The following is a 25,446-nucleotide window of genomic DNA, read 5'->3' as shown; positions in this document are numbered from 1 at the left end:
TGCCCTCTAGAGGCCGTGTCATTAATTACCATTATTGCGTCCCATCCCCGCTAGGTTTATTGCGTTTTTGAGCTGTGCAATACTTGAGATTTTGATCGGTAACAACACACCGATATCAAATACCTTTAATAAAATACCATGGTATTTTAACTAATTTGTCCGGTTGATGACCTATTTATTTCATTTTCCTATTGAATTCTTAACCACGCCATATTATGAAATATTTAAAGCGCTACAGTTAGCATGAATTAAAATAAACAAATAAATGAACATGGGAAAGCAGACGTAGAGATTAGAATCAAAGCAGAGCTACACCTACGTAATGTGCAATTAAAAAGATGTGGAAAAAATGTGGATTGTAGAAATTATATATATATATATATATATATATATATATATATATATATATATATATATATATATATATATATATACATATATACACATGTATGTGTGTGTGTGTGTGTGTGTAAAGATCTCTAATTAATCGAACGATATGGGATTTTCAGGAACGATACCGAATATTAGTAACAGGGGAGGCCGATAACCGATATCTGGAGCCGATATTGAATGGCCGTAAAAGTGTAAAAAAATTTCCGTAAAAAATTGAATTATGCAAACTCTGAACTTCATTGAAAAGTCTCAAGCATGTTTATTGAGCCATACAAATAGAAAATAATAGCTCCAAACCGGGAACGGAAATGCGTCAACCACAAAACCGGCAAAAAAAAAATCGGCAAAAACGACAAAAATGTACCTTAATACCGATACACACGTTTGAAATATAATAGAATGAAATTGACGACATTCCTGCCTGATAATTCACCGAGTATGGCGTCAAATAGCATCCTGCTCGATTAGCGCGACCGTCTGCAAAAACACGGTCGGCAAAACCCAAAGTTCTTCTATCGGTGAAACCTTTCCTTTACACAAAAAAATCTCTCACGTAAACAAGAACAATAAAGAAAAAAAACCACGTAATTTATTTCAACACAATGGTTACACGTGCATCAAGGTTTACATGGGACATTTTGCTCGAAACGCACAAGACTGACATTAGAAAACAGCGATGGCGTTCTCTCTGTTGGACAGTGTGCAATATTTTGGTCCCCCTTATAGGCATTGAAATATCACAAGCAAGCAAATGTGCTGTGTCAATACTGCAACCCCTGCCCTCAACATTCTCAAGTCCTTTGCTTTACACTTGTAGCAATAAAGTGCGACAGATTTACAACCAAAAGGTAGCGAGGGTGGCGCCTCTGAAGTAGGGTTTTTACAAGCAGGTAAAAACAGTCAGTGTACTGGAAGTGGGGGCTACACGAGTACATTGGGTAAAGCTGGTGTTTGCTGTTTACAAATAATCGGATTTTATCACAGGGCAGTGGGTGGATTGCTTCACACAACTGCAGTAGTACCATCTTGTCTTTTGAGTTATTTTTCGTGGCGCTTGGGTTATTTTTAAGGGTACTCAAGCGCCCAAAAAAATAAAATACACATGCATTTGTCTAAGGTGCAAGAGCTTTTGTCACTTTTTTAACAGCTACGGCCTCCAGGACATTCTGTTAAAATGCCGAGGGTTCTCGGCAGATATAGTGCCAGTCAAAAGTTTGGAAACACCTTCAGGTTCTGACACACTTTTTGTGAGTTTCGGCATTTTGAACATGCCCTGATGCCAAGAGGTGTAACGTCACGCTCCTGCTGGCCAAACAGAAATCAAAACGAAAACCTTATAAAAAAAGTGATTTGAATCCAACTAGTTTACCTTTTGATAAAAAATAAGATACTCTACTTAATTTTACTGTCATCGCTCTATGTCATTTATGATCCAAAGTCCTTCCTCTACTGTCCTGAGTATTTATCCAAAATATTCCTCAAATAAATGTGGCATTATCTGCAGTTGAGTACATAGTAAATACATCCAACCAATATGAAAGGACATTTTAAATATCAATACACAATTTTGGACCAATACAACATCCATAAATGATGCAGCATTTTCTACTTGTAAACAGTCCCGTGATTGGTCCATTTCCACATGCATTTCCTGATCCGCTTCAATTTCCCATCAGAACATAGTGGAGACACACGGCACGGACTTGACACATTTGCGAGGCGCGTCTTCTGTGTGCTCAGCGTTTTCTCTTCCTGTGCCCAAAACGTTGACATCATTTGTGCAAAAATGTATATTTTTCATTCGAGTGGATGAGTCTGCGTGCGTACTCGAGGCGGAAGGCCGAGCCAAATGTCTACGGCAGTAAATTCAAACTATATATATATATATATATATATATATATATATATATATATATATATGAAAACGGCAGTGATCTTGAATAGAACTTTTTTTTGGGAGAACGTGAGAGACAAGTCTGTTCTCGTCTCTTTCATTAACTTGGAAAGGCAATTTTAACAGTTGCAAACATGAAGTGCGACGATTAATCGACAACGAATCGATTATCAAATTGACACCCATTTTGATGTCTCTAAAAAAACGAGCAAAAATCTTGGAATTTCAGTCTTTCAAAACAAAATCTGCTTAGATTTCTGGAATCTATTTTTTCGTCACTTGGCAAGTAAGTTAGCTGTGTTGCCCCGTGGGCCAAATTTTTGCCATGTATTGAAGGATGAATTTGTTTTAATTATTTTTTAATATATTTATTCATTTTAGTTTATTATTATTTGATTGGTTGATTTATTATCATAGTAAATGTTAGTTTAGCCCTACTGTAAATTTGTCACCGAGAAAAACACATCAATCTACCAGGCGGGTGTCACGAAAGGTGCGGGTATCGATGCCGTGGCGTACTGCCCATTGTGCGGCAAACGTGTGGGTGTTTTATACCCTTTCACTGGGAAAAGTGCGGGTGCTGATAGTGGCACATACCGCTCGTTACTCGCAATCCCCTCATGGTTGGGAGCAAATTGCGGGTGCTTGATGTCAAAACGGCGGGGAAAGTGTGGCTGTCGACCCCATTCACTGGGGAAAAGTGGGCGTGTTCGAACGACCGATCCCTGTGGCGTGGGTGTTGGTTACTCATCGTGCGATGGGATGAGTTGCGCTGGCTGAAGTGTGGGGGGTGTCTCAAAAAGGACATAGTCCATATATGCAGGGACAAATCCGTCCAGTAGATGGAGACAAGAGAGTGGTCTTTTCCAAACGTTGGTCTTCAAAGTCATGTGCTTGGGCTGCGGTCCAGCCCGTCCCCGTTTTCCGGAATCTTCTCGTCTTCGGTGTGTCCCGCGCCAATTGCGGCGCAAACGTTGTCCACCGTGTTGAGGGAAGAGTCGGAATCGCTGCTGAGTGGTAGCTGGTGCTCACCTGACCAAAGGGGAAATCCTTTCAAATCCAGGGCGGAAAGTAACAATGGTTTGTAAACATCTGCTGCTGTTGTGGAAAAAAAATGGCACCTGTTTTCAGCGTTTGTGAGTAACGGAGATTACGAAATCTAACGATGACATTTATGTCACCGTAATCTCGAATTCTGACTTTAAAGTGACGATTCTCGTCATTCTCAGAGTTGTCAGTTGAAAGTCAGATAGACTTTTTTGACATTAAAGGGAGAATTCTGACTTTATTGTGACTTTGTTTTCAAAATGATCACTTTAAAGACAAATTCCCGACTATAAAGTCAGAAATCGCTTTGAAAAATGAGTAAAAATAAAGATTTTGAAACTAGCCAGATTTATGACTCAAATGTGAGCCGTTCTGATTTTAAAGAAGAATTTACTGCGGAAGGAGAAGCTAGCCTTTTTTTCCCCTCACTCGCCCTAATCCTCCTCCAGTTTCACAAAATAAACTCATATTAAAAAAGATCCTGAATAAACAAAACAAAATTATTAAAAAACTATATGTGAAACTAAATTACTGAGTTAAAAAAAAAAAACAAAACAAAGAAAAGTCAGACTTACTGCTAGAAATGATGTAGTTCTCCTCCGCCTGCGGCGCCACCTCCACGTCGGGATCCGCGGGCCTGCCGACGAGCTCCAGTGCCACGGAGCTCTCGTTGACCGTGATTTCGTTGGCCTCGCTGATGACCGGGTTGGCGGACGGACCGCCGAGTGCCATCTCGTAGTCTGGCGGCGACTCGTCGGAGCAGTCCGCATTGAGCTGGACAGACCGTACACATTGACTACTAGGTACGTGGAAATATGCCCTGAAATAGATCTATATATACAGTGGACCCCCGCCATACGAAAAGAATCCGTTCCGGAGTTGGGATCGCAAGGCGAATGAAGGCGTATGGCGGGCAATAGAATCCTATACTAATGCGTATGAAACCCCAGGTAAAAAGATCGAACATTTTGGATGCGGACGAAAGGCTTTGTTTTTGTCATGTGGTGTAATTGCAATAAAACAACAATTTTCATCCCCCCTTTTTTTTAAGTTTCAGCCACTTTGATGCACTTGATTTTTTTTTCTGTTTAAGACTAAGAATATTTTGAAGAAAGTTGATTTAGATTGCTTTTTTGTTTCGTTAATGTCAAAAAGGGAGACAAGGTTAGGTATACTTATACATTTTTTATAGCTAATACCCTTATTAATAGTCAATGTGTCATTGCGAAGCAATGGTCTAAAGCACAGGTGTGGAACTCCAGTCCTGGAGGGCCGGTATCCTACATGTTTTCAAACCTTTTCCCTCAAAAACACCTGATTCAAATGATTGGGATCATTTGGAAGCTCCCGCAGAGCTTGCTAATGAGCTAATTATTTGAATCAGGTGTGTTGGCGAAGGAAAACCGGAAAACATGCAGGATGCCGGCCCTCGAGGACTGGAGTTCCACACCTATGGTCTAAAGTGTCATGGCAACGGCTACTTTGCCAAAAAGCGACGATTTCGGAGGATACGTACGAGGATTAACCGGCAGTGATATAAAACGGGAGCCATCTTGCGCAGAACTCACCGAAATTCCCAAAGCCTTGAGTATATTCATTTTACACATGGGACAAGTCTGGTGATCGTGTAGCCAGGGGTCCACGCAGTGCTTATGGAACACGTGCCTGGAAAAATAAACAGTGCAGCACAACCGCCTGTTGACAACAAACGGACCTTAGCTTGTCGTCACGACCGCAAAGAAAACCGTACCTGCAAGGTAACACCCTGACAACGTCATTAGGCTTGTAGGCCTCGATGCACACGGCGCAGCTGTCAAAGTCACGCTCCGTCTCCTGGAAAGAAAATCACAACGATGTCACGGAATTCACGAGACCTTACAGCTCGCTTACCTTGTCTCCTTTCTTAATGGTCCGTATTGGAAGCTTGCTGATGGCTTTTTTGGCTGCGTCCCCCAAGCGTCTCTGCGGGCCGGAACAGAACACACTCTTAAGTGTGACACCGGGACGTGTCAAAATGGAATATACTCGGGGGGAAAAACACGGCTTGAAATTAAGAGAGGAAGAAAGGCGACAGGCATTTCATCTTAGTGGGACGCACGCTTTACTTAAGCTCTCAAAAAACAAACAAAAAAAAAACAGATGATTGGCGGGGATACATTGCCATTATTTTGTTTCGTCTTCAGTTTATTGTGGGTGTAATTCCAACATTGACCTCTAATTGGTGGGGGCACTGTTTCGTTTGACACTACTTTTCAAAACATTGAAAAACAATGATCAACTTTTTTGCCGATTTCCCATTATTTGAGCAAAGCATTGACTGAATCATAATGCTCTTTTTCTCCATTGAAAATGTCCTATTTAAGAACTATATATATATATATATATATATTTTTTTTTTTTAATACCTGATTCATTGCTTATTTGCCACAATAATTAATGATTGATCAAAATAACTGCTGCAACCCAAATGGACAAAATGTTTCATTTTTTCTCTCGGGGTACAAAAAATGAGAATGGTATCTATTTTACATGCTGCAGTCGTCACGTTACATACGTTTATTCAAAAGCAAACAATGGCTGCCGCCCCTGCAGATGTTACAGTAATACACGCGGCGATTATATAACGGCAAGCTGCTATTTGCTCTTGTTGATGGTTGACCGCTTTTGCCGGGCCAGCTGTCAGGCTAATTCCGGCCTCTCTCTGGCAACCGGCGCCTGATGGAAACACGTAAATCCAGCCACCAGATTTTATGAGCCACCCTCAAACAGATATCGGCGTTACGTAATAATAATCAAAAAGAGCTCAAGCCATACCTGGTTGCGGTCTCGGGCATTAGCATAGCGGAATCTCTGGATATAGTAGAAGACAAGCCAGGCGAGGGAGATTATCATGAGAATGATGAAGGAGATGGAGACAAACACTACCGACGTTCTGCTCACATACTTCTGCAGGTTGCGCGTCCCTACAGTGATGTGCAACGTGACGGCAACGTTCTGTTCCAGCAGCGCCATGATCTCCCGACCTTTGTATTCCGGGATCATGATGGCCACTATATCGCCAGTACCTGCACACACCGGGGAAACGGCGGCGGGTCAGATGGAGCTCGGTTCGACCACAGCGCATGCAGAAATCTCAGAAAGTAATATATATGGAGATAGATAGCTGCAAAGCGATAGCTAGCTTGATAGCTAGCTAGACGGATCAAAGTTTTGTTTATATTTTGCTGAGCAGCTTTGTAAGTCAATTACAGTGGTACCTTTACTTACGAAAGCTTCTTGTTACAAAAAATCATCTACGCTTTCCACCAACAATTTACACCGTAGAACTATCAAACATAAAATTGACATTAGCTACGGCTAACGTTGTACAGTACATATTGGCATGAAAACGCATCAGTTACATACCACTTTGCGCTGTCGCGTCTGACATTAGCGTTGTTTACTAGTAACGACATCACACAGGAAGCGCGTCGCATGACCCCAAACTAAACTTAAGTAAACGTACACGCTCAAAACATAAATATTATTGCTCCTGTTGACTTGTGAATGATTCCTGTGTAAGATGTACCAAAAAAAAAAATGTTCTTGGCGCTTAATGATGAACACTGGACAGCCTGGACATATGGAACCTCAACAGTTCCCTCGCCACATGAGAACAACAGGAAGTTGCATCAAGAAAATGGGGGCGCCCAACCTCAGTGAAGTCATGGCAACTCCCAGGGGTGACTTTTGAACCTCTCGGACAGCAAACACGCCTGCTGCAATCACGCAGGCAGCGACCGGCGCACATCTGCTAAAATTCCCATCGCTTGTTGCGCCGCCCTACTGCATAAATCCCTTTATGTAACTCGTAAAATTCAGCCAACCGTGGTCCCCGAGTCAAACCTAATCAATTAAAAACATAAATTTCGCTGCTGTTTATTAAAATGCAGTCATAAAAGATTTGAGTTGCCATACTTGGCCGACGCTTGTACAAACAAAGAGCGCGCACGGGAATAAATTCCCCTTAAATAGGCGAGATATTACGAGTGAGGTGTTTGGACAGAAAGATAATGCGACGCTCAGATGACCAGCTGCCACCTCTGCCAAATAGGCAGATCTGCGTAACTCATTCAATCTCCATGACGTGGTTTTATGTGTTTGTTGTTAATTATTTTGAGTAATTAAGTACAGCGGACCCCGCTGTACGAAATGAATCCGTTCCGGGTTTTGGATCGTAAGGCGAAATCGTCGGTGGGCAATAAGTAAAGGATTTCTAAATGATGTGTCTTGGCTTAGTAAAAAATCGGGGAGCACTATTGCAAATATCCAGTTGTGACAAATGGTTTGACCCGACCTGAGTCTTTTTTTTTTTTTTTTTTCTTTTATAGCCCAGCTGCATTGGCTCTGCGCACAGTAAGTGTTCCGCTCTTTATTTGGCAGCCTCCGCGTCAGATCTGAAATACCGGTCGCCGCGCTCTACATCGCCTTCCTCGTCTGTTTTCCAGTGGTGACATCACCCCAATGCCCCCCCCCCCCCCTCCCCCCCTCCTCCTTTGACTCAAGGAAGAGGAGGGGCCTGGAAAAAAAAAAAAAGCATGGAACTATTACGTGATTTGGTGCAGGTGTAGTTTGTTGGGCTGGTGCCACGTTGCCATGCTTCAAGATTTATTGGCACGGAGGACAAAATACTCCTGGAGGCCCATCATTCCTGAAACCGGCCCAGGACTCATTTGGCAAAAATCATGGCGCGGCGGTCGGTGATAAATCTCTTTTATGAAAAATGGCCAAAAAACAGTCACATGATTCCGAGTGGATCAATTCGTGCAATAAGCCTGGAGGCTTCACGGTGTTTTGAACGTGGTAGCAAGCAACCGCTCCTTTGTGAAAACTAGCAACAGGCTGGGGCAATATTTACAACTGGAGGTGTGTTCAAATGATTTGTCAAGTTTTGCATGTCCGCTGGTTCCTTTAAAGCCTTTTTCTGTCATATTTATGCACAGGAACAGCACGATAGTAGCGAAGCAAGACTTGTTGTCAAAATCATGCTAGCTTGAAAATAATGCATTAGCGCCAAGCTAAGACTCCAAAAGATGAGTTGAAAATTTGTAAATTGATTCGCTTTTCAATAATAGCTCAAGACAGGTGTCACGAGTTGAAGGCAAAGCTCCACTTCTGTTAAAATTTAAACTCCTTAACGAGAGATTGACCGATTATCGCTTGGGCCGATTACGGGAGCCGACGCTTGGAAATTTTACGTGTATCGTATCGGCCTTTTTTGTGATCCGATCGTTTGTTATGAAGAAATGAATGCAAACGTGTTGCATTTAAGGCTGATTCAAAGGGTTTTGTTTCAACTAATGCTAAGAAAATAGTTTCTATATTGTTAAACGAGTGTTGCGTTTCGATGAATGATTACTGTTTTGTTTGCGTAAGGGACGGGTTTTCCGATTGAAGTACTTCCAGTTTTTCTGATGACGCATTTCCATTTCCGGGTTTGCAGACGGCCACGTTAATTAAACAGAATGCCGAAAGTTTCATTTTATTAAGGTGTATTTTCGTCGTTTTGCCGATTGAAGTGCTTCCGGTTTTGCCGATGACGCATTTGCGCTTCCGGCTTTGAGCTCTTATTTTCTATTTGTGCGGTTCAATAAACATGCTTTGGGCATTTCAGTGAAATTCGGTGTTGCGTCATTCATTTTTTTACGCCAATTTTTACACTTTTATTGCAAATGAATATCGGCTCCAAATATCGGTTATCGGCTTCCTCTACTACTAATAATCGGTATCGGTCCTAAAAAAAACATAGCGGTGGATATCTATCCTCAACATAGTGTCTCGGAACTTAGATGTCACAAGATGGCTGCAAAGCATTACGTTTGTCCAAATGAAGATCTCATTTTCCAAATCGTCGTTTGGCATCACGATTCATCACAAGGAGGACAAAAACAGTAAAACGATGAGCTTTTCCATGAATAACTGAGGACATGTGTCACAACCTATACTTTGTCAAAATGAAGCCCCTCAGCACAAGATGACTTCAAAGCACAACTTTTGTCGAAATTTGGCCCTAGCTTCAAAATTAAGTGTTAGCACCAAGGTTCTTCAAGAAGAGGACAAAAAGTGGAATTAATTACAAGGGAATATCTGAACACGGGTATCACAACTTGACGGCGAAGCTCTACTTTTGTCAAAGTGAAGCTCCTCAACATTGTTCCTCGGCAGCCAAATGTCACAAGATGGCTGCAAAGCACTACCTTTGTCCAAATGAAGCGCCAATATACTATGTTGGTATCAAAATTCATCATGAGCAAAAAGAAATGGTTTTCAATAGTTGTGGGTTCAAAAGCTGGCGGCAAAGCTCTACTTTCGTCAACATAGTTCCCTGACAAAAACATGCCAGGAATAGCATGATTTTTTTTTCTTCCAAAGGTAACTTTCAGCACATTTCAACATAATGGATTGGCACTAAGCCACAAAATAGGTTCAAAAGCAAAAATTTGAGTACCAGAGTGTGACAAATGCAACAATTTGGGTACGGGCCAATTGGAGGGGACCACTTTGTGAAAACGTAAATTTGACATAGATTCGAAGGCAAAAAATTTGAGCACCTAAGTGATGCCACCGCAACTGCTGAACCAATCAGGGGTTGCTTCTACCTGCAAATGTCAAAATCCATCCATTCGTTAGCTAGAGCGGCATATCATCACAAAGGTCACAGGCTTGCTTGTGCCTATCCCAGCTGGCTTCAGGCAGTGTGCTGGGGACACCCTGAACTGGTTGGCAGCTAATTGCGGGGCCCAATGTCAACAAGTCAGGCTAACAGGAACTCATCCGAGATGCATTACGTTAACATACTTCCTTGACACCAATTGCGATTCAGGCAATGATTTTCTGTCGTCCATATAGAGCAGAAAAAAACTGAATTGTGTTATTTATTCAGAGTTAACAGGTTCCGCGGAGGCAGCGATTTATTTTGCATTATACTGAATTTCGTTTGCGTGTGCGTTCGTCTCACCAGAGTGGGGCATGGTGATGGTGTCATTGGTACTACCGGCGCCCACATTGTACACCACCACGGCCGAGGCGTTGTGGCCGGCCGCGTTCCGGATCTTCTCGCGGTAGGAGCAGTTCCCCGCGGCCACTAGCGCCACCCAGGCGGCGGCGGAGCGCGACGCCGGCGGGAAGGTGTCGCCCGGTTGGCACATCTGTCGGTCCTGCGGCAGCGACGGCACCAACACCAGTCCTCGGGCTTCCCTCTTGGGCGAGTGCTCGCCGTAGCGGCCGCACTCGCTCTTGTCGCTCCTTGGCCTGGCGGTGAGCGGGTCCAGGTAGGTGATGTTGACGAAGGCCGTGTACCACTCCTCCTTCTCGGCCACGGTGAAGTCCAAGCACAACAGGTGTACGGAGCACAGGGAGGAGACGAGCCACGTCGAAAGAGCCACACTGCGGCACAGGCGAGTCAGCGACGGCGCCATGGTTCAACCCCCCCCAAAAAATCGACCGTTTTTTTTTTTTTTTTTTTTTAACTAAACAAGCCCGGGTCCGTACTGCGACTACTCGACTGGTGCTGATCCACTTGCAACTCTACTACACATCGTCACCTGCGAGGGGCGGGCCGAGGGGGGAGGAGAGGGGAGCTGTTCACTGTTGCCGCTCTCTGATTGGATAGACGAGTTGTCACGTGACCTAGGCGCGGCTTATGTTGCTTTGATGAGGGGCATTTTGATATGCCTGACTAAAAATAAGAAAAGGCCACAATAGTTTGAACATATGCGTGAGGATATGAATAAATCAAATCAAAAACATAAATTTTAACAATAAATCATAAAATAAATTAATTTCAAATAAAAAAGGAAATACATTTAAAACTGTAGGTTTGCTTTTTTTAATGGTCTAAAATTCAGACAATAAGTTTATAGACAATAATCACATTAGTTACACATTACAATACGCGCAATGTGTAAAGCATAAGAAACTATTAATATTGCAAATCAAAAGTACAATTTCAATAGGATAAATAACTGATTTACTGTGTTTTTATTGAAGCCAAATTGCCAACCGTATAACGGCATGCCGTAACAAATAACAAAATTGTATAAAACGTTTGTGTTCACGGATTGACAGTGTTTACTTTGGTTTGTTCTTGTTTTTTAAATCTTGACCATTTGAATCCCCTTTCATTTTAAATCCTTTTGTTTTATGCATCAATCCCGGAACTTTATGATGCCAGGCTATTGTTTCTACCCGAGGACATTTTCAAACGGAACAGTAGCCTCGCTCATCGCTTTCGGTAAAGTAAGTGCTACTTTTTGGTGTTTTTCCTGGGACACCGCCGTATGGATTACCAAAAAAAGCCGACGACTCGCTTGTGACCCAAAACGTGAAAATGACTACGTAAATTAATTCCATTTAAGCCTGTATTTTTTTGACACGTTCTAGCTAGCCGAAAGCTATTTCGTAAAGCAAGACCACCGCAAACTTTTGACATTTCCTTCATTCAACATTTCACTCAATTGACAAGTGTTGATACTAGACGAGTGATTTTGATTCTTCGTTTTCGGCCAGTTGATTATAATATCGACAGTTTATTTTTGTACATTCTTGTGAAGGTTTACTGTCATTTGATTGCCAAAAATGCCCAAAAAGAAGACGGGTGCCCGGAAAAAGGCTGAGAATCGAAAGGAACGTGAGAAACAAAGCCGAGCCAACCGGGACCTGGTGGACTTGGCAAAACACCCTTGCAATGTCAACATGGTGAGATGCCAATGTGCCTAACTTTCTCCAGTCCAAGTGTCACAACCAATAATCCTTTCTTTTTCCCTGTTATGCAGGATTGTGATAAATGTCAGAGGTGAGCATTTCAACCAGCAAAGTAGCTGTGATTGTCAAAACGCTAACTGTTTTTTTTTTTTTCCTAGAAAACAGAAGAACAGGGCGTTCTGTTACTTTTGCAGCGCCGTGCAGAAACTTCCCACATGTGCACAATGCGGTAGGTGAAGGAACAAATATTTCACGGTTTTGCTCTTGATGCATTCTAAGGGGTGTGTTTGTTTTTGTGACAAGGCAAAACCAAGTGCATGAAGACTTCCGATTGCGTCGTTAAACACCCCGGGATCTACAGCACTGGAATGGGAATGGTGGTAAGTTGGAAGCAAATGTTGTCACGCTCATAAGAAGGAAATTCATGTATCATTACATTCTGTACAGCTGAAGATCCAAAGTCTGAAATATTCGAAATTTTCTGGAACTTAATTTAACTAGGGCTGCACAATGTATCCAATGTTAATCACAATTTTGGCTGCCACGATTAATTAAGCCCATCTTCAGCGATATTAACATTTAAAAAGTCTAGCATTTTTTTTGTTATCACGTCAAATCAAACACGTTGTCATCCTACCACCAGGGGGCAATGTTTCCAACATGATTGCATGACAAAAGCCTCAGCTTTTCTCACTCTAATATATTACTTACCAGTTTGAAATGGCATTGAAATTTCTCACCTGATTCCTAATATTGGACAAAATAATGCATAAGAATTAAATAAATAGAAGTCTCATCGCAGTTGACTTCTTGGGATTCTGGACCACTTGATGGCACCGTAGAGCAAATGAAGCACCGTGAAGCTTTGAATCATGAGTAAACTAAATGGCTAAATTGCTTCATGAAGCTTCACTTGGCCGTCACTAGTCTAAACATGACATTCGGGTTAAATTTAGCGCTTTGTGCAATATTTTTTATCCATCTCAGGGCTAGGCATTTTGTCATTTACTGTCAACTAAAAATGACATCGCAGTTGTTCAGGGCTCAAGTTACGACCAATCACGGCTCACCAGTGAGGTCAAGTGACATTCCCAAGCTTAGCCACGATTGGTTGCTGAGTCATTTTCACGCAACAGCAAGAGGACAAATTGCCGCCTCTGTGATGGATAAAAACAGGTCTTTTTTTGTGGCTTAACTTGTTGTGACCACCAGGGGGCAGTGTGCGACTTCTGCGAAGCTTGGGTGTGCCACAGCAGGAAATGCCTGAGCACTCACGCCTGCGCGTGTCCCCTGACCGAAGCCGACTGCATCGAGTGTGAACGTGGCGTGTGGGACCACGGTGGGGGACCCCGCCTCATCGGATTCGCCCGACCTTCGGGTCACATCGCCCTCACGGCCTCCTCATTCTTTCAACAGGCGGCCGTATTTTCCGCTGCTCCTTCTGTCGAAACTTCCTTTGCGAGGATGATCAATTTGAGCACCAGGCCAGCTGCCAAGTCCTTCAAGCTGAAACATACAAATGTGAGTCACTGCTGTCCTGGCTTTTTTATTTATTTAATTTTTTTTTAATAAAGAGGCATGTCATAATTTCAGGGTTGGTGCACAGGTGGAGGTGCGGATGCATAACCTGATTGTGCCCATTGTTTTCTGTGCTCCAATGTAGGCGTTTCCTGCAACAGACTGGGCCAGCATTCATGCCTACGCTGCAAGGTGGGATCGCAGCTCTGCTTACCTGTTGGGAAAGAACTTGGGCAGAGTACAATACAAGTTACACTGTGCATTTTCGGTACAATTAAAAACACGTCCTAGGTGTCATTCACTAGTAAAAATGGAACCTTGCGAAACATTGCCCCCTAATGGTAGGATGACAAAGTACTTGATTTGACTTGTAATTACAAAAAAAGTTTGACTTTTTAAATGTTAATATCGCAGAGGAACAGCTTAATTAATCGTGGCAGCCAATATCGTGATTGAAAGCCCTACTTTGACGTCTTTAACAGTTGATGGCAGCGAATGAGTTCAAATGAAGCCTCGCGAAGCACCTGCGATCTTATTTTCCTCCTCTTGGTGGCGCGCTTTGTTTAAAGCTTAACGCTAGTGCAGTGGAAGTGCACTCCAATTCCACTGCGTCTTCATACGAGTCCCAGAGAAGCAAAAAAAAAATAAACCAAGCGCTTCTCGAGGCTTCATTCTCCCATCACTAATTAAAAGGAAAGTCTATACAAAACGCCATGGCATTAAAAGGCCCCGTTATCCTCACAGTCGTGCTACTGCGACGACCACGCCAAGAGCAAAGTGTTCAAGCAGGAGAAGGGCAAGGCGCCGCCGTGTCCCAAGTGCGGCCACGAAACCCAAGAGACCAAAGACCTCAGCATGTCCAGTGAGTGCTCAGAAACCTTCTCGGGTGACTTCTCAATGCGTCACGTGACCGTCGTCCCATTTGCGCGTTCGCTCCCCCCGCAGCCCGCACGTTGAAATTCGGGCGGCAGGCCGGCGCCGACGACGACGAGGACGACGACGATTACGGAGCGTCGGGCTACGACGCCTACTGGAAGAACGTCGCATCCGGAGGCGGGCAACGTAACTACGACGACGATGAGGATGAGGACGATGAAGACGACGACGAAGATGACGACGAGGATGAAGAAGACGAGGATGAGGGCGAAGAGGAAATGGCCGCTCTTAAATTAGAAGGAGCCGCTTAAGTCTGAAATGGGACCGCGAGAGTTTAATTGAGTCAGGCGGCGAGTTTGTCCCGCCCGCAAACGTTTTTACAACTTTTTATTGACATGACGTCAAATATGACACGGCGATGTCATGTGATTTGCAAGCACAGTACGTTGCCGAAATAAAATAAAAACAACACTCAAAAGAACCAATGCGTTGTGTGTCGTGTGGAGCAAACTAAACATTTGGCGCACGAGAGCAAACTTTTTTTCAATGATGTATATCCTGTGAAATTTCTGTTTTATGACATAGTTTGACGGCCGCTCAATGGAATGTTGCAAAAATCGCAGGGAAATCACTGTCTTAAATCCTATTAAAATTAATTTCAAAAAGTGGAATTATAATGGTTTTATACAGTCCCAAATTTGGACAATGATCATTTTTGTAAACAAAATCTTGCAGATCCGGTTGCAATCACATAGAAATGTCAGAAGCATTGCATTTTGAAATTTAAAATCATCTGCTGGAAATTTCAGCTCCCTAGTGTTTTTCTCCTATTGATTTTTTTATGATATCATAAAAAAAGCAACGGAATTTTCATAATTTGTAACATAATGCCACAAGGGTTAAACGACAAGGAAACACCTGCTGATAAATGCCAAATAAAGCTCAGAAGTTCTTGTTGGCCTTTTTAGCTCAAAAACGCTCAGAACTTTGGATGCTTTCGTAGCCTTTCTGCCATTTTTGTAGTCTTATTGTTTCTCTCACACTCCTCCCTTCCTCGCTTTCTCCCGTGACGAATCAAAGAGGCGTGCACACCGCCGAGATTGCGTGTAACTTAATATGTCACTTTCTTTCTGGAGGGCTTTCTTCAGAGTGCTTTTCATTGACAACGCGCGCACGTTGGAGTAGGCGAACCTCGTGAACGCGTACAGCAGGAGTCCGTCCACCTGCGCGGCATGCCGCGGTGACCGTGCGGACTCCAGCTCCGCCTGCTCAGCCACACTCGCGGGGGCGCACACGACGGCTTCATGACGCCGCGCCCGCTCGTCCCCGCCAGGCTGATTTCTTGCGGAGCGGTAAGGTGACTTTTCGCCATTCTTGTTCATTTCGTGCGTGCGCGTCGTTTGAAAGCGCGCAAGTGGCTGCGCGGGGTTTGGGGGTGGGGGGGGGGGGGGGGGGGGGGGGGGGGGGGCGGTTAAGCGGTCCGTTCACCGCGTCTCTGAATTTCATTCCGGCCCGTTTGGTCTTTTCCCCCGACCGCAACAGGAAAAGTCCGTCACAAGCGCTTGAAAGTTTCACTTTCAGTTTTCCATGCGTCGTTGGGGAATCCAACTCCAACTTTTGCCCTTTGACTCTTTTAAAGGAGCCGTTCATTCACCAACCGCTCACGAAAAAGTCATCTATCTATCTATCTATCTATCTATCTATCTATCTATCTATCTATCTATCTATCTATCTATCTATCTATCCATCCATCCATCCATCCATCCATCCATCCATCCATCCATCCATCCATCCATCCATCCATGCATCCATGCATCCATGCATCCATCCATGGGATTGTCGTTGCCAATTTCAGGGTACACAGAAACAAACAACCAATCACACCTAAGGAAAATATAATACGTCCAATACACCTGCCTGTACTTTAGCCACACCAAATATTAACAAAAGGAAGGACTAAGATAAACACATTTATCTGGAAACCTAACTATGACACTCACGTCGGTGCGCTCGTCACCTATCAGGTTTCATCACCCATGAGAAAGCTAGCAAACCATGCAAAACACCTTTGACATGCTAATGTTAACATTCAACTAACTTCTACTTGCGCACAAATTATGTCACAAGACAAAAGAATTATATACTGTAATTCTCATAGGCATATACTTAATAACTATACAACTATAAAACACGCCTGTGTATAGGACAAACCCTTAATTTTGGGGTAAAATTTTGGTATTTTCTATGTTACCGTTCACAAGATGCACCAAAACTTTGGCAAAAATGCAAAAGCTATAGCAAAGCAGATACATCTCTTCTTCCTAAACTCTTTTTTTCTAGTGTTCACATACGTAAGTTAAATACAGTGGACCCCCGCCAGATTAAATTGATCCATTCCAGAATTAGGATCGTAAAACGAAATCGTTGGATGGCGGGCAATAGGAACCTATGCTAATTAGCTAATGTGTATAAAACTCCAGTTACAAACATCAAAATTGTATATACATATTAAAAATTATTAACAAAATAGCATTGTAAGTACTACTTATTTCTTATAAACATGTATATAATTAAATTAATTTAATAAAACATAGATAAGGAAAAAGTGACATTTAATTTACCTTTGGAGTGACGTGACTTGCGCTAGTTACGGCCATATTCCCTAGCGAGGGTAGCCTAGCCTAGCTTAGCCTTCTTGGTATTTTTTGATCATCTCCAGCTTCGTTGTCATAGTAATCATGTTCTTACTTCTCTCTTTATCATTAGCAAATTTTGGGACCCATGGCTAACAAATTAACGTTAGAATTAAGCACTAAAATAAATGCACAATATTATAGTACAGTATTATAGGGTAGCCTAGCCTAGCTTAGCCTTCTTGGTATTTTTTGATCATCTCCAGCTTCGTTGTCATAGTAATCATGTTCTTACTTCTCTCTTTAACATCATTAGCAAATTTTGGGACCCATGGCTAACAAATTAACGTTAGAATTAAGCACTAAAATAAATGCACAATATTATTGTAAGTACTCAAATCTTTAGCATGTCGCGTAGTACGTAGTGACTTTTGAGAACGGGCACACTCACAGTCACACACACACACACTGACCGCCATGTTTGAGAAGAGAAGTTGTTTTTGAAAAAAATGTCGTAAAAACGAGACGGAAAAATGGCCATGTCGTAAAGTAAAAAAAACAAAACAAACACTACAAGCGTTAAAGGGACAGTGTAAGATTTCGACCGTTTTTCATGAAAAAGGAATAAATGAAATGATTGTAAATTTCCAAAACTTGCGGATGAATGTGTTCTTAATCTCCAACAATATGTTTTAAATCTTACACACTGTCCCTTTAAAGAAATTCACCACAAAAGCTTTTTTGGGCCGTTTAAAAAATAACCGATTTGAATTGGGAAAGATTGCACTTGGACCGAATGGTTATTCTTATTTTTACCCATGCGTGCGGCCAAATAATAATCAAAACATAAAGAACGGATGTGTCCCTCCTTTACAGCTGCAATTTAGAATAACAAACAGGCTTAAATAAATATCTGTGGGATGGTCTCGATCATGTGTTAATAGATAACACGGAATGTTGTTGCGTAACAACAACAACAACAAACAACTGTATCAGTCATGTTTGAGTATACAGGAAATAAAGCCAAGATAATCATCCGCGCAACGGTAGATTTACGGCTATCGGCGTAGGTTGTGTGTGGAAGCGCGGCGGAACGCGCGAGGATGTGCACTAACTCGTTGGTGTCGTTTCCAGGCAGGCGCCCGGCTGCGGCTATGCCCTCACCTGTGCAGGGACAGACGCACAACTCAGGTGTGGCTTAGTGTGTTTGTGCTGAGGTACGACGACAGCGGTGTAGGATGCCTTTGGTTGCCATGCAAACAAGCAGAAAACAAGCTTATTGTGCCAATGCTGATTTAAAAAAAAACAACAACAACAACAACAACGCTCTCTGGGAACAAGCCTCAGAAAAACGGTTGAGGATGAACTCCAGCACAATTCGAAACCCTGGAGGCTTTTTGACAATGGAGTGACGCAGTACACACACACACACACACACAGAGTTAAGTGATGCAGAGGAAGGAAAATATGCACAAACACACAAAAATATCTCATTCTTACATTGTCCCCGAATGCCGAGTGGTTACCCCTAAGATTTTCCTTACAGGAAGCAAATTAGCTACATTAACGCTTCATTTCGCTAGCTAACATATTAGCTTGTGCTAAAAAAATAGCTTGTGCTATTTTAGCTTTTTCTTGATGTCGCCTTGCGCTCCTTACGACAATTTGTTAGCAGTTAGCCCACTTTGGGCTGTTTTTCAAACGTGCTTGACATAAATTTACATCTATTTAACAGCTAACCGTGTTTCTACAGAACGTAACAGTTTAGTTTTATGTTTTCTTTACGTCACAAAATCTCACATGAAGCAAATGTATTCCTGTGACCTCCTACATTAACTCTTCATTTCGCTAGCTAACATTTTAGCTTGTGCTGTTACCCTTTCTTGATGTCGCCTTGCGCTCCTTACGACAATTTGTTAGCAGTTAGCCCACTTTGGGCTGTTTTTCAAACGTGATTGACATAAATTTACATCTATTTACCAGCTAACCGTGTTTCTACAGAACGTAACAGTTCAGTTTTATGTTTACGTCACAAAACATCCAACTACAATTAAGTTTTTAAGATTTTTCTCACAGGAAGCAAATGTATTCCTGTGACCTACATTAACCCTTCATTTCGCTAGCTAACATTTTAGCTTGTGCTATTACCCTTTCTTGATGTCGCCTTGCGCTTCTTACAACAATTTGTTAGCAGTTAGCCCACTTTGGGCTATTTTTCAAATGCGATTGACATAAATTTACATCTATTCAACAGCTAACAGCGTGTTTCCGCAGAACGTAACAGTTCAGTTTTATGTTTTCTTTTCGTCACAAAACATCCAACTACAATGAATTTTTAAAGATTTTTCTCTGCAGAACGTAACAGTTCAGTTTTATGTTTTATTTACGTCACAAAACATCCAACTACAATTGACCTTGACCTACATTAACCCTTCATCTCGCTAGCTAACACAAGTCTTCAGAATTAGCCAAAATATTACCGTTGAGCCCTGCTAAAATATTTCTTTGACGTCTAAATCCGTCAATGGCAGTGAATGTTTGGAAGATTTAGATCTTTTTTTGAAATTCCACTACTATTAGCGTACAAGCAAACAAAAGGCACATTTTGCTTAATATGTCTTTTTGAAAACACCAGAGTATTTCTTTTTACGGCATCAAAGCGTCATTGTTCCTGCGCAGCTTACTGAGTTGGCCTTCGTGCGCGCTGTCCGTGCGGGAATCTGAACAACTGCAGCAGTGCCTCAGCAGCCTTACGCCCTCCATTGAGGTGAGCAAAAGGTATACAAATCAATATATATATATATATATATATATATATATATATATATATATATATATACATACACATATACAAATCGCATATATATATATATATATATATATATATATATATATATATATATATATATATATATATATATATATACACATATATATATATATATACACATATATATACACATATACATATATATATTGCACAAAGCGTAATTCAAAAGTTTTCCTCTTTGTCCTTTCAGGATTCCCGTGCGATGTTGTACGCGCCATCCGTCAACGACATTCAAGTAAGTCAAACGCCCACAAAATGCTAGAATTACTATTCGGCCAAAATTGATGAAATAATGAAATGTTTGTGAGTGAACAATGTCGTGTACCACTGCAGCTATTGAAATTTTTGGTATTTAGATGTTTGGATGAAAGAGAAAAATGATATATTTGCTCAGTTTGGTGGGGTGTTTGTGTCATGGAAGATGCTAGCATCTAGTGCTGCTTGACACTAGCAGCTTGCTTTGGAGTCAGCATTAATCGCGGGCAAAAGGCACCTTACAATGCAGTGGACCCCCGTGTTACAGCGTCCCTGGCTTAGGTATTTTTCATGTTGTGATGTGGAATACTGAGTTTTTTCGTCCCCTCTTTACGGTATTTTCCCGGCTTTGCGACAAAAACAACTGTCATGACCCTAGGGCGTTGTATTTGTGTTGTTTTGCCTTCATCTGCTGGCGTTTTTAGGTAATTGCACTTATTTACTATTGCCCTCTAACTGCTTCCATGCAACGCGTGACTGCAATGCTGGTCTGCTATTGGTCGGCGTCTCCTCATGGAGATGATGCTCTGCTATTGGTCTGCCTCACGCGTTTCAAAATGGCGGAACGGTAAAGCTTTGTTCTATCGTGAGTGGTTACAAAAGCCTATTCATAGCGCAATTTACTACTTAATTCAAAGTTGAAAGGGTTAGCCATGAGTCCCAAGATTGCTAGTGATGTTAAAGAGAGAACTAAGAAGATGATTTCTATGGAAACCAAGCTGGAGATAACCTCAATTAGGGAATATGGGCATAACAAGGGGCACTCAAAGGTAAATAAATCCTTTCTATATTTTTATTTATGATGTTTTCTGATCGTATACATGTTTATTATATGTACGTAGCACTTACTATACTATTTTGGTGCCAATTTTGAATATGTATGTATAATTTTGATGTTTTTACCTAGGGTTCTAAACGCATTAGCCATTTCACGTAGGTTTGGATTGCCCGTCAATACGACAAATTCGCCTTACGAGCCCAACCGCGGAACGGATTAATGTCGTAACACGGGGGCCCACTGTAATATATCAGTCATTTCAAGATTGATTTCACGGTGACGTCAAGGGTTAGCTTGACTAAATAAAAAGACGATTTGCTGAGGTTTGTTTCTTTAATAACATGGTGCCGTAGGCAAAATACTCGTGAAATTGTCCATAGAAAAAGTCTATTTATTGACCGATGTGATTTATTATCCGACCCCATACTTTCATGAGTGAACTTTACCGTTTCGGCGTTGCTCTCTCCCCGCAGGCCAAATGTCGTGATCTTTCCCTCAAGTGTTACTTCTTGGAGCTGGCCATGGTCATCGACGAAGAAGAAGTTGACGAGGACAACGTGTACGCCAGCTGCATCTATAATTTCCACGACAAGCTGCGTCACAAAAGCGACGCTGTGAGTCACGCGCATTGAATGCCTCTCATAGACTGTAAACGCATGTTAAATTGTGCTTGATATTTATTTTCTTACCGCCGTATTATCGTTGTTTAAAGTTGGATTGCCCGCACAAAATGGCCGTTCTAGATGAAAATCCAAACAACAACCGTACATTTATTTTATTACTTAAATCAGCGCTTCTCAATTATATTTCGCCAGCCCCGCTTAGTAAAGGGAAAACATTTCAGCCCCCCCATTCGACGCGCTGACTATAAATACGATTATTATCTATAAAAATCTTATATACCTAAATCTGTATGCTTTTTAACATTACCAAAAGAATAAGCAATATAAATTAAATTTCAACAAGTGTTTTTCAGTAATAATTTTTTAACAGCGTTTATACGGTTACAGCTTAGTCTAAAGCTGAAAAAAATAGCATCAAAGTGCCAGAATTTTTTTTTTTTATCGATATTACACTTTACATGACAAAAAGCCTTTTCCCTGGGGGGCTTAATCCGTTCCGGAGTTGGGATCTTAGGGCGAAATCGTCAAATGGCGGAAAATAGAAACTTATGGTAATTTGCTACAGCGTATAAAAGCCCAGGTAAAACCATCAAAATTGTATATACATATTAAAAAAACAGGAACAAAATAGTATAGTAAGTGCTACATATATAATGTGCATGTATAGAACTAAACAACATAAATAAAAAATATCTGAAGGAAAAATGACATTTTATTTACATTTTAGTGACGTGACTTGAGCTTGTTACGGCTATATTCCCTAGCGCGGGTAGCCTAGCCTAGCCTAGCCTTCTTCGTATTTCTTGATTATCTCCAGCTTCGTTTCCATACTAATCATCTTCTAAGTACTTTAGCAATCTTGGGATCCATGGCTAACCGATTCAAGCTTGAATTACAATAAATACCATACGGTACGCACTCACGCCAGGTCAAGTCTTTAGCATATCGGCGTCTTAGCAAAACCGTGACGCCGACAAATAGCAGACAAGCATTTCAGTGACGTACGGAGCCCAAAATTTTGCTAATAAAATGAGTTAAAATCTTGTTTTTTTACCTTGTTTTGAATTGCAGGTCAGCTGTCCACCTTGCGAAGCGCACACGTTTGGGAATATCACAACTTTTCTGGACAGATTAACCACCCTCCTGCAAGTCATGGCTTCTGTGAATGCCAATCCAAAGCCTTAAAGTGCAAATATGTAATATACTGTATAGAAACGTCAAAGTCTTTATATGTACGCTGAGCTCCTCACTTTTTTTTTTTTTTGGGACAATGGCAGTTTTAAAAGAATTGCAAAGAATAAACGCGGCGGAAAAAAAAGGTTGGAATTTCTCCGAAGAAGAAATTCGGGTGTAAAACACAATTTAAAAATAAAAGTTGACAACACAACAAGGTCATTATGTCAGGTGGAAAAATGGCAATTTATAAGACACAGTATTTAAGCTAAAAGAAAAATTTTCTAATTGTACGAGAAAATCGAAACGTTATAACAAAAGTCGTGATATTCCATAACAGAAATACGGGTTTCCCTTGTTCAGTGCGCGGGTTACCTTCTCAAAAATACCCGCAGTAAACAAAACTCGCATAGTAGAGCTCGAACTTTTTTTCTTTAGATTTTAAAATGTCGGGTCCGTCCGACCTAAAAATATCAGGGAAAAGAGGTAGGTAAACCTGCAATAGAGGTCATAAATTAATTTCCATGATAAATAACGATCAATAAAATTGCTATTTTTTTTTACTTGTATGAAAAAGAAAAAGTAGAAAAAGTTGGTCGAAATCTATCACGGATTTCTCACACACTGTAAAGAGAAGCTTACAAGAATCCCATTATGAGAAAATCTCGTAGGACCAATACATAGCGCTCCCTCGTTTTTCGACGGACTTTTCATGCATGTGTATGTGGGTACCTGATTTTTTTTTATCTGTGAAAAGTATTTATACCTAGTACAAATATTACTGCGGTGCACATATTTACTTAAATCTTAAATGATTAAACCTTATACAGTAACTGTACTGTTATCTTTTCCCGTCCCTTTGGCTGTAGTCTCACGGAGAGCCGCGGTTATATTAGCGGCGCCGGAAGTCTAATTAGATTGAAGTTTATAGTTGACTAAACATGATAACAATCAGAGTTTACACTTAAAATTCTAATTTATTACAAATCTCGCTAAGAGATTTACAACACGGTGTGTGTTTCATGAGGGAGGCGGGCATTTCTCTTGGTCTGGCTAACAAGTGGGAGTTGGGGCGGGAGTTGGGGCGGGAGTAGATTACAACTCCTGCCCTCAAATCACGTGTTTTGTAGGAACGCTCGTCTCCCTCGTGAAACTCAAACACGTTAGGTAGACCAAGAGAGTAATGCCCCTTAATTACGAGAAAGTCAACAAGAAATAATGTAAGCAAATTCATCCAACAAAACTGTCATTGTCCAAATATTTTTGCACCCGAATATATCGAAGGGAATAACTTGTGATTGTTATTATTATTAAAAAAAACTCCTTTTAACGCAATTTAAAAGAAATGTGTGACCTATTCTAATGTTGATGAACCTGAGAGGTTAAGATGTAGCAGTGTGTGTCAATGCTAGCTAATATTTTAGCCTGACCATAAGCTAATTGCTAAACAGCCATGAATGTAATCTAAAGTCCAAAAATATGCTCATTGAAGAACTGAAATGTAAACTGTCGCTCCAAAATATGCTATTTACCAAAAAGAAATGTATGAAAAAAGTCAATATATGCTAAATGTGTAGCGGTACAGTGAACCCCTATTTATCACGGTAATTTGGAAAAAAAAATTAAAAATACATATAGAACTCACCAAAATGTGTCTAATGACATCTTTGCTTGACGCAAGTGATATAATATTTCTTTAAAAAGTACTTTTTCAACAGACAAGGTGTTTTTTTTGACATTACAAAATGAAGTTGACATTTGCTAGCTTGATGCTAACACACAAAAGATTTTCTCCATCCAAAAAAAACATTATTCATATTTATAATCACTGTACCTCACTGTTTTGTATCCCTGCTGTATGTGACACATGCAAAGGTTTTCGTTGATGGACGAGGAACCTGGAGGAACTCTCATGGCTCAAAAGCTTCTGGGAAATGTCGCTTTGGACTCTTCTGGTATCAGTTATTAGATGCATGGTGCCAACTGTTTTTCATTGGCCCAAATCCAGTTTTTGGTGAATAAACGATGTTGACAAAATCTGACAAATTTAACAAAATCAAAAATGTGTCAGTTCAACCATTAGCATTGCAACGTTAGCAATTTTCACCTACACCAGCGTAGACTTTAGTGGAAAAAATATGCAAATCACCGAAATGTGACTTCTCATGACCCCGATGCCAGCCATGTCATTCTTCCAAAAAGTGCTACTTTCAAGAGGCACTGAGCTTTTTTGCCATTCAGAGTTGAAGTTGGCGTCTGCTAGCTTGATGCTAACACACAAAATAAGATGTACACTATACTCACAGGCATATATATATTTTTTTTATCTTGACTAATATCACTGTAGCAGTTGTGAATGTTTTCCTTGTGTACTGTGTGTGTGTATATATATATATATATATATATATATATATATATATATACGCTTGAATGTATATTGTGGCCCCTGATGGCAAAGATGAATTAAAACATGAAATTGTGTCACCCACACTGTAATTTCTTGCGTTCTGTTTTATATTATTACTCTTTTGTGCTTTTTTTTTATGTTAAAAACATAACATTTGTCTTGTATGTGTTTTATGAAAGGCTGGAATTTTTTTTTTTTTTTTTTTTACTTTGCTAATCATGCGCTAATCATGGTGAAAATAAATGATGCAAGTAATGTATTTTTATGATTCCTAGAA

At 41.1% G+C, this 25,446-nt stretch overlaps 3 protein-coding genes across 9 annotated transcripts; 2 read left to right on the top strand and 1 right to left on the bottom strand.

Moving 5' to 3' along the window:
- Positions 1-628: 628 nt before the first annotated feature.
- Positions 629-10,930, bottom strand: rnf150a (ring finger protein 150a). Of its 2 annotated transcripts, XM_088418795.1 has the most exons (8): positions 10,332-10,930; positions 6,275-6,399; positions 6,149-6,184; positions 5,225-5,296; positions 5,085-5,167; positions 4,903-4,999; positions 3,910-4,108; positions 629-3,319 (listed from the first exon to the last, which is right to left on the bottom strand). In XM_088418795.1, the coding sequence occupies exons 1-8, from the start codon at positions 10,789-10,791 to the stop codon at positions 3,174-3,176; spliced, it is 1,218 nt and encodes a 405-aa protein (XP_088274921.1). In that variant the 5' UTR covers positions 10,792-10,930; the 3' UTR covers positions 629-3,173. The 2 variants fall into 2 exon arrangements, with proteins under 2 accessions (XP_088274921.1, XP_088274920.1); XM_088418794.1 differs by having other exon boundaries at positions 6,149-6,399; positions 10,332-10,928.
- On the top strand, positions 10,348-14,955 carry noazfp (nucleolar atypical zinc finger). 4 transcript variants are annotated; one of them, XM_088418800.1, is made up of 10 exons: positions 10,348-10,770; positions 11,926-12,070; positions 12,148-12,167; positions 12,235-12,305; positions 12,380-12,456; positions 13,289-13,415; positions 13,493-13,597; positions 13,740-13,786; positions 14,339-14,456; positions 14,540-14,955. In XM_088418800.1, exons 2-10 carry the CDS (start codon positions 11,951-11,953, stop codon positions 14,779-14,781), a joined length of 927 nt encoding a protein of 308 aa, XP_088274926.1. In that variant the 5' UTR covers positions 10,348-10,770; positions 11,926-11,950; the 3' UTR covers positions 14,782-14,955. The 4 variants fall into 4 exon arrangements, with proteins under 4 accessions (XP_088274926.1, XP_088274928.1, XP_088274925.1 ...); XM_088418802.1 differs by lacking the exon at positions 10,348-10,770 and adding an exon at positions 10,969-11,606; XM_088418799.1 differs by lacking the exon at positions 10,348-10,770 and adding an exon at positions 10,969-11,611.
- Positions 14,956-15,552: 597 nt separating this feature from the next.
- LOC148421594 (uncharacterized) lies at positions 15,553-25,246 on the top strand. Of its 3 annotated transcripts, none has more exons than XM_088418804.1 (6): positions 15,553-15,822; positions 18,238-18,320; positions 19,783-19,870; positions 20,124-20,168; positions 21,440-21,580; positions 22,661-25,246. In XM_088418804.1, the coding sequence occupies exons 1-6, from the start codon at positions 15,775-15,777 to the stop codon at positions 22,772-22,774; spliced, it is 519 nt and encodes a 172-aa protein (XP_088274930.1). In that variant the 5' UTR covers positions 15,553-15,774; the 3' UTR covers positions 22,775-25,246. The 3 variants fall into 3 exon arrangements, with proteins under 3 accessions (XP_088274930.1, XP_088274932.1, XP_088274931.1); XM_088418806.1 differs by having other exon boundaries at positions 19,783-19,881; XM_088418805.1 differs by having other exon boundaries at positions 15,553-15,827; positions 18,238-18,294.
- Positions 25,247-25,446: the final 200 nt, after the last annotated feature.

This window comes from Hippichthys cyanospilos, chromosome 7 (genome assembly GCF_059441005.1).
Source record: "Hippichthys cyanospilos isolate Australia breed blue-spotted pipefish chromosome 7, RoL_Hcya_1.0, whole genome shotgun sequence".
Lineage (NCBI taxonomy): Eukaryota > Metazoa > Chordata > Actinopteri > Syngnathiformes > Syngnathidae > Hippichthys > Hippichthys cyanospilos.
Note: the sequence above shows the minus strand (reverse complement) of the source record. Positions and strands in the feature narration are given on the sequence as shown.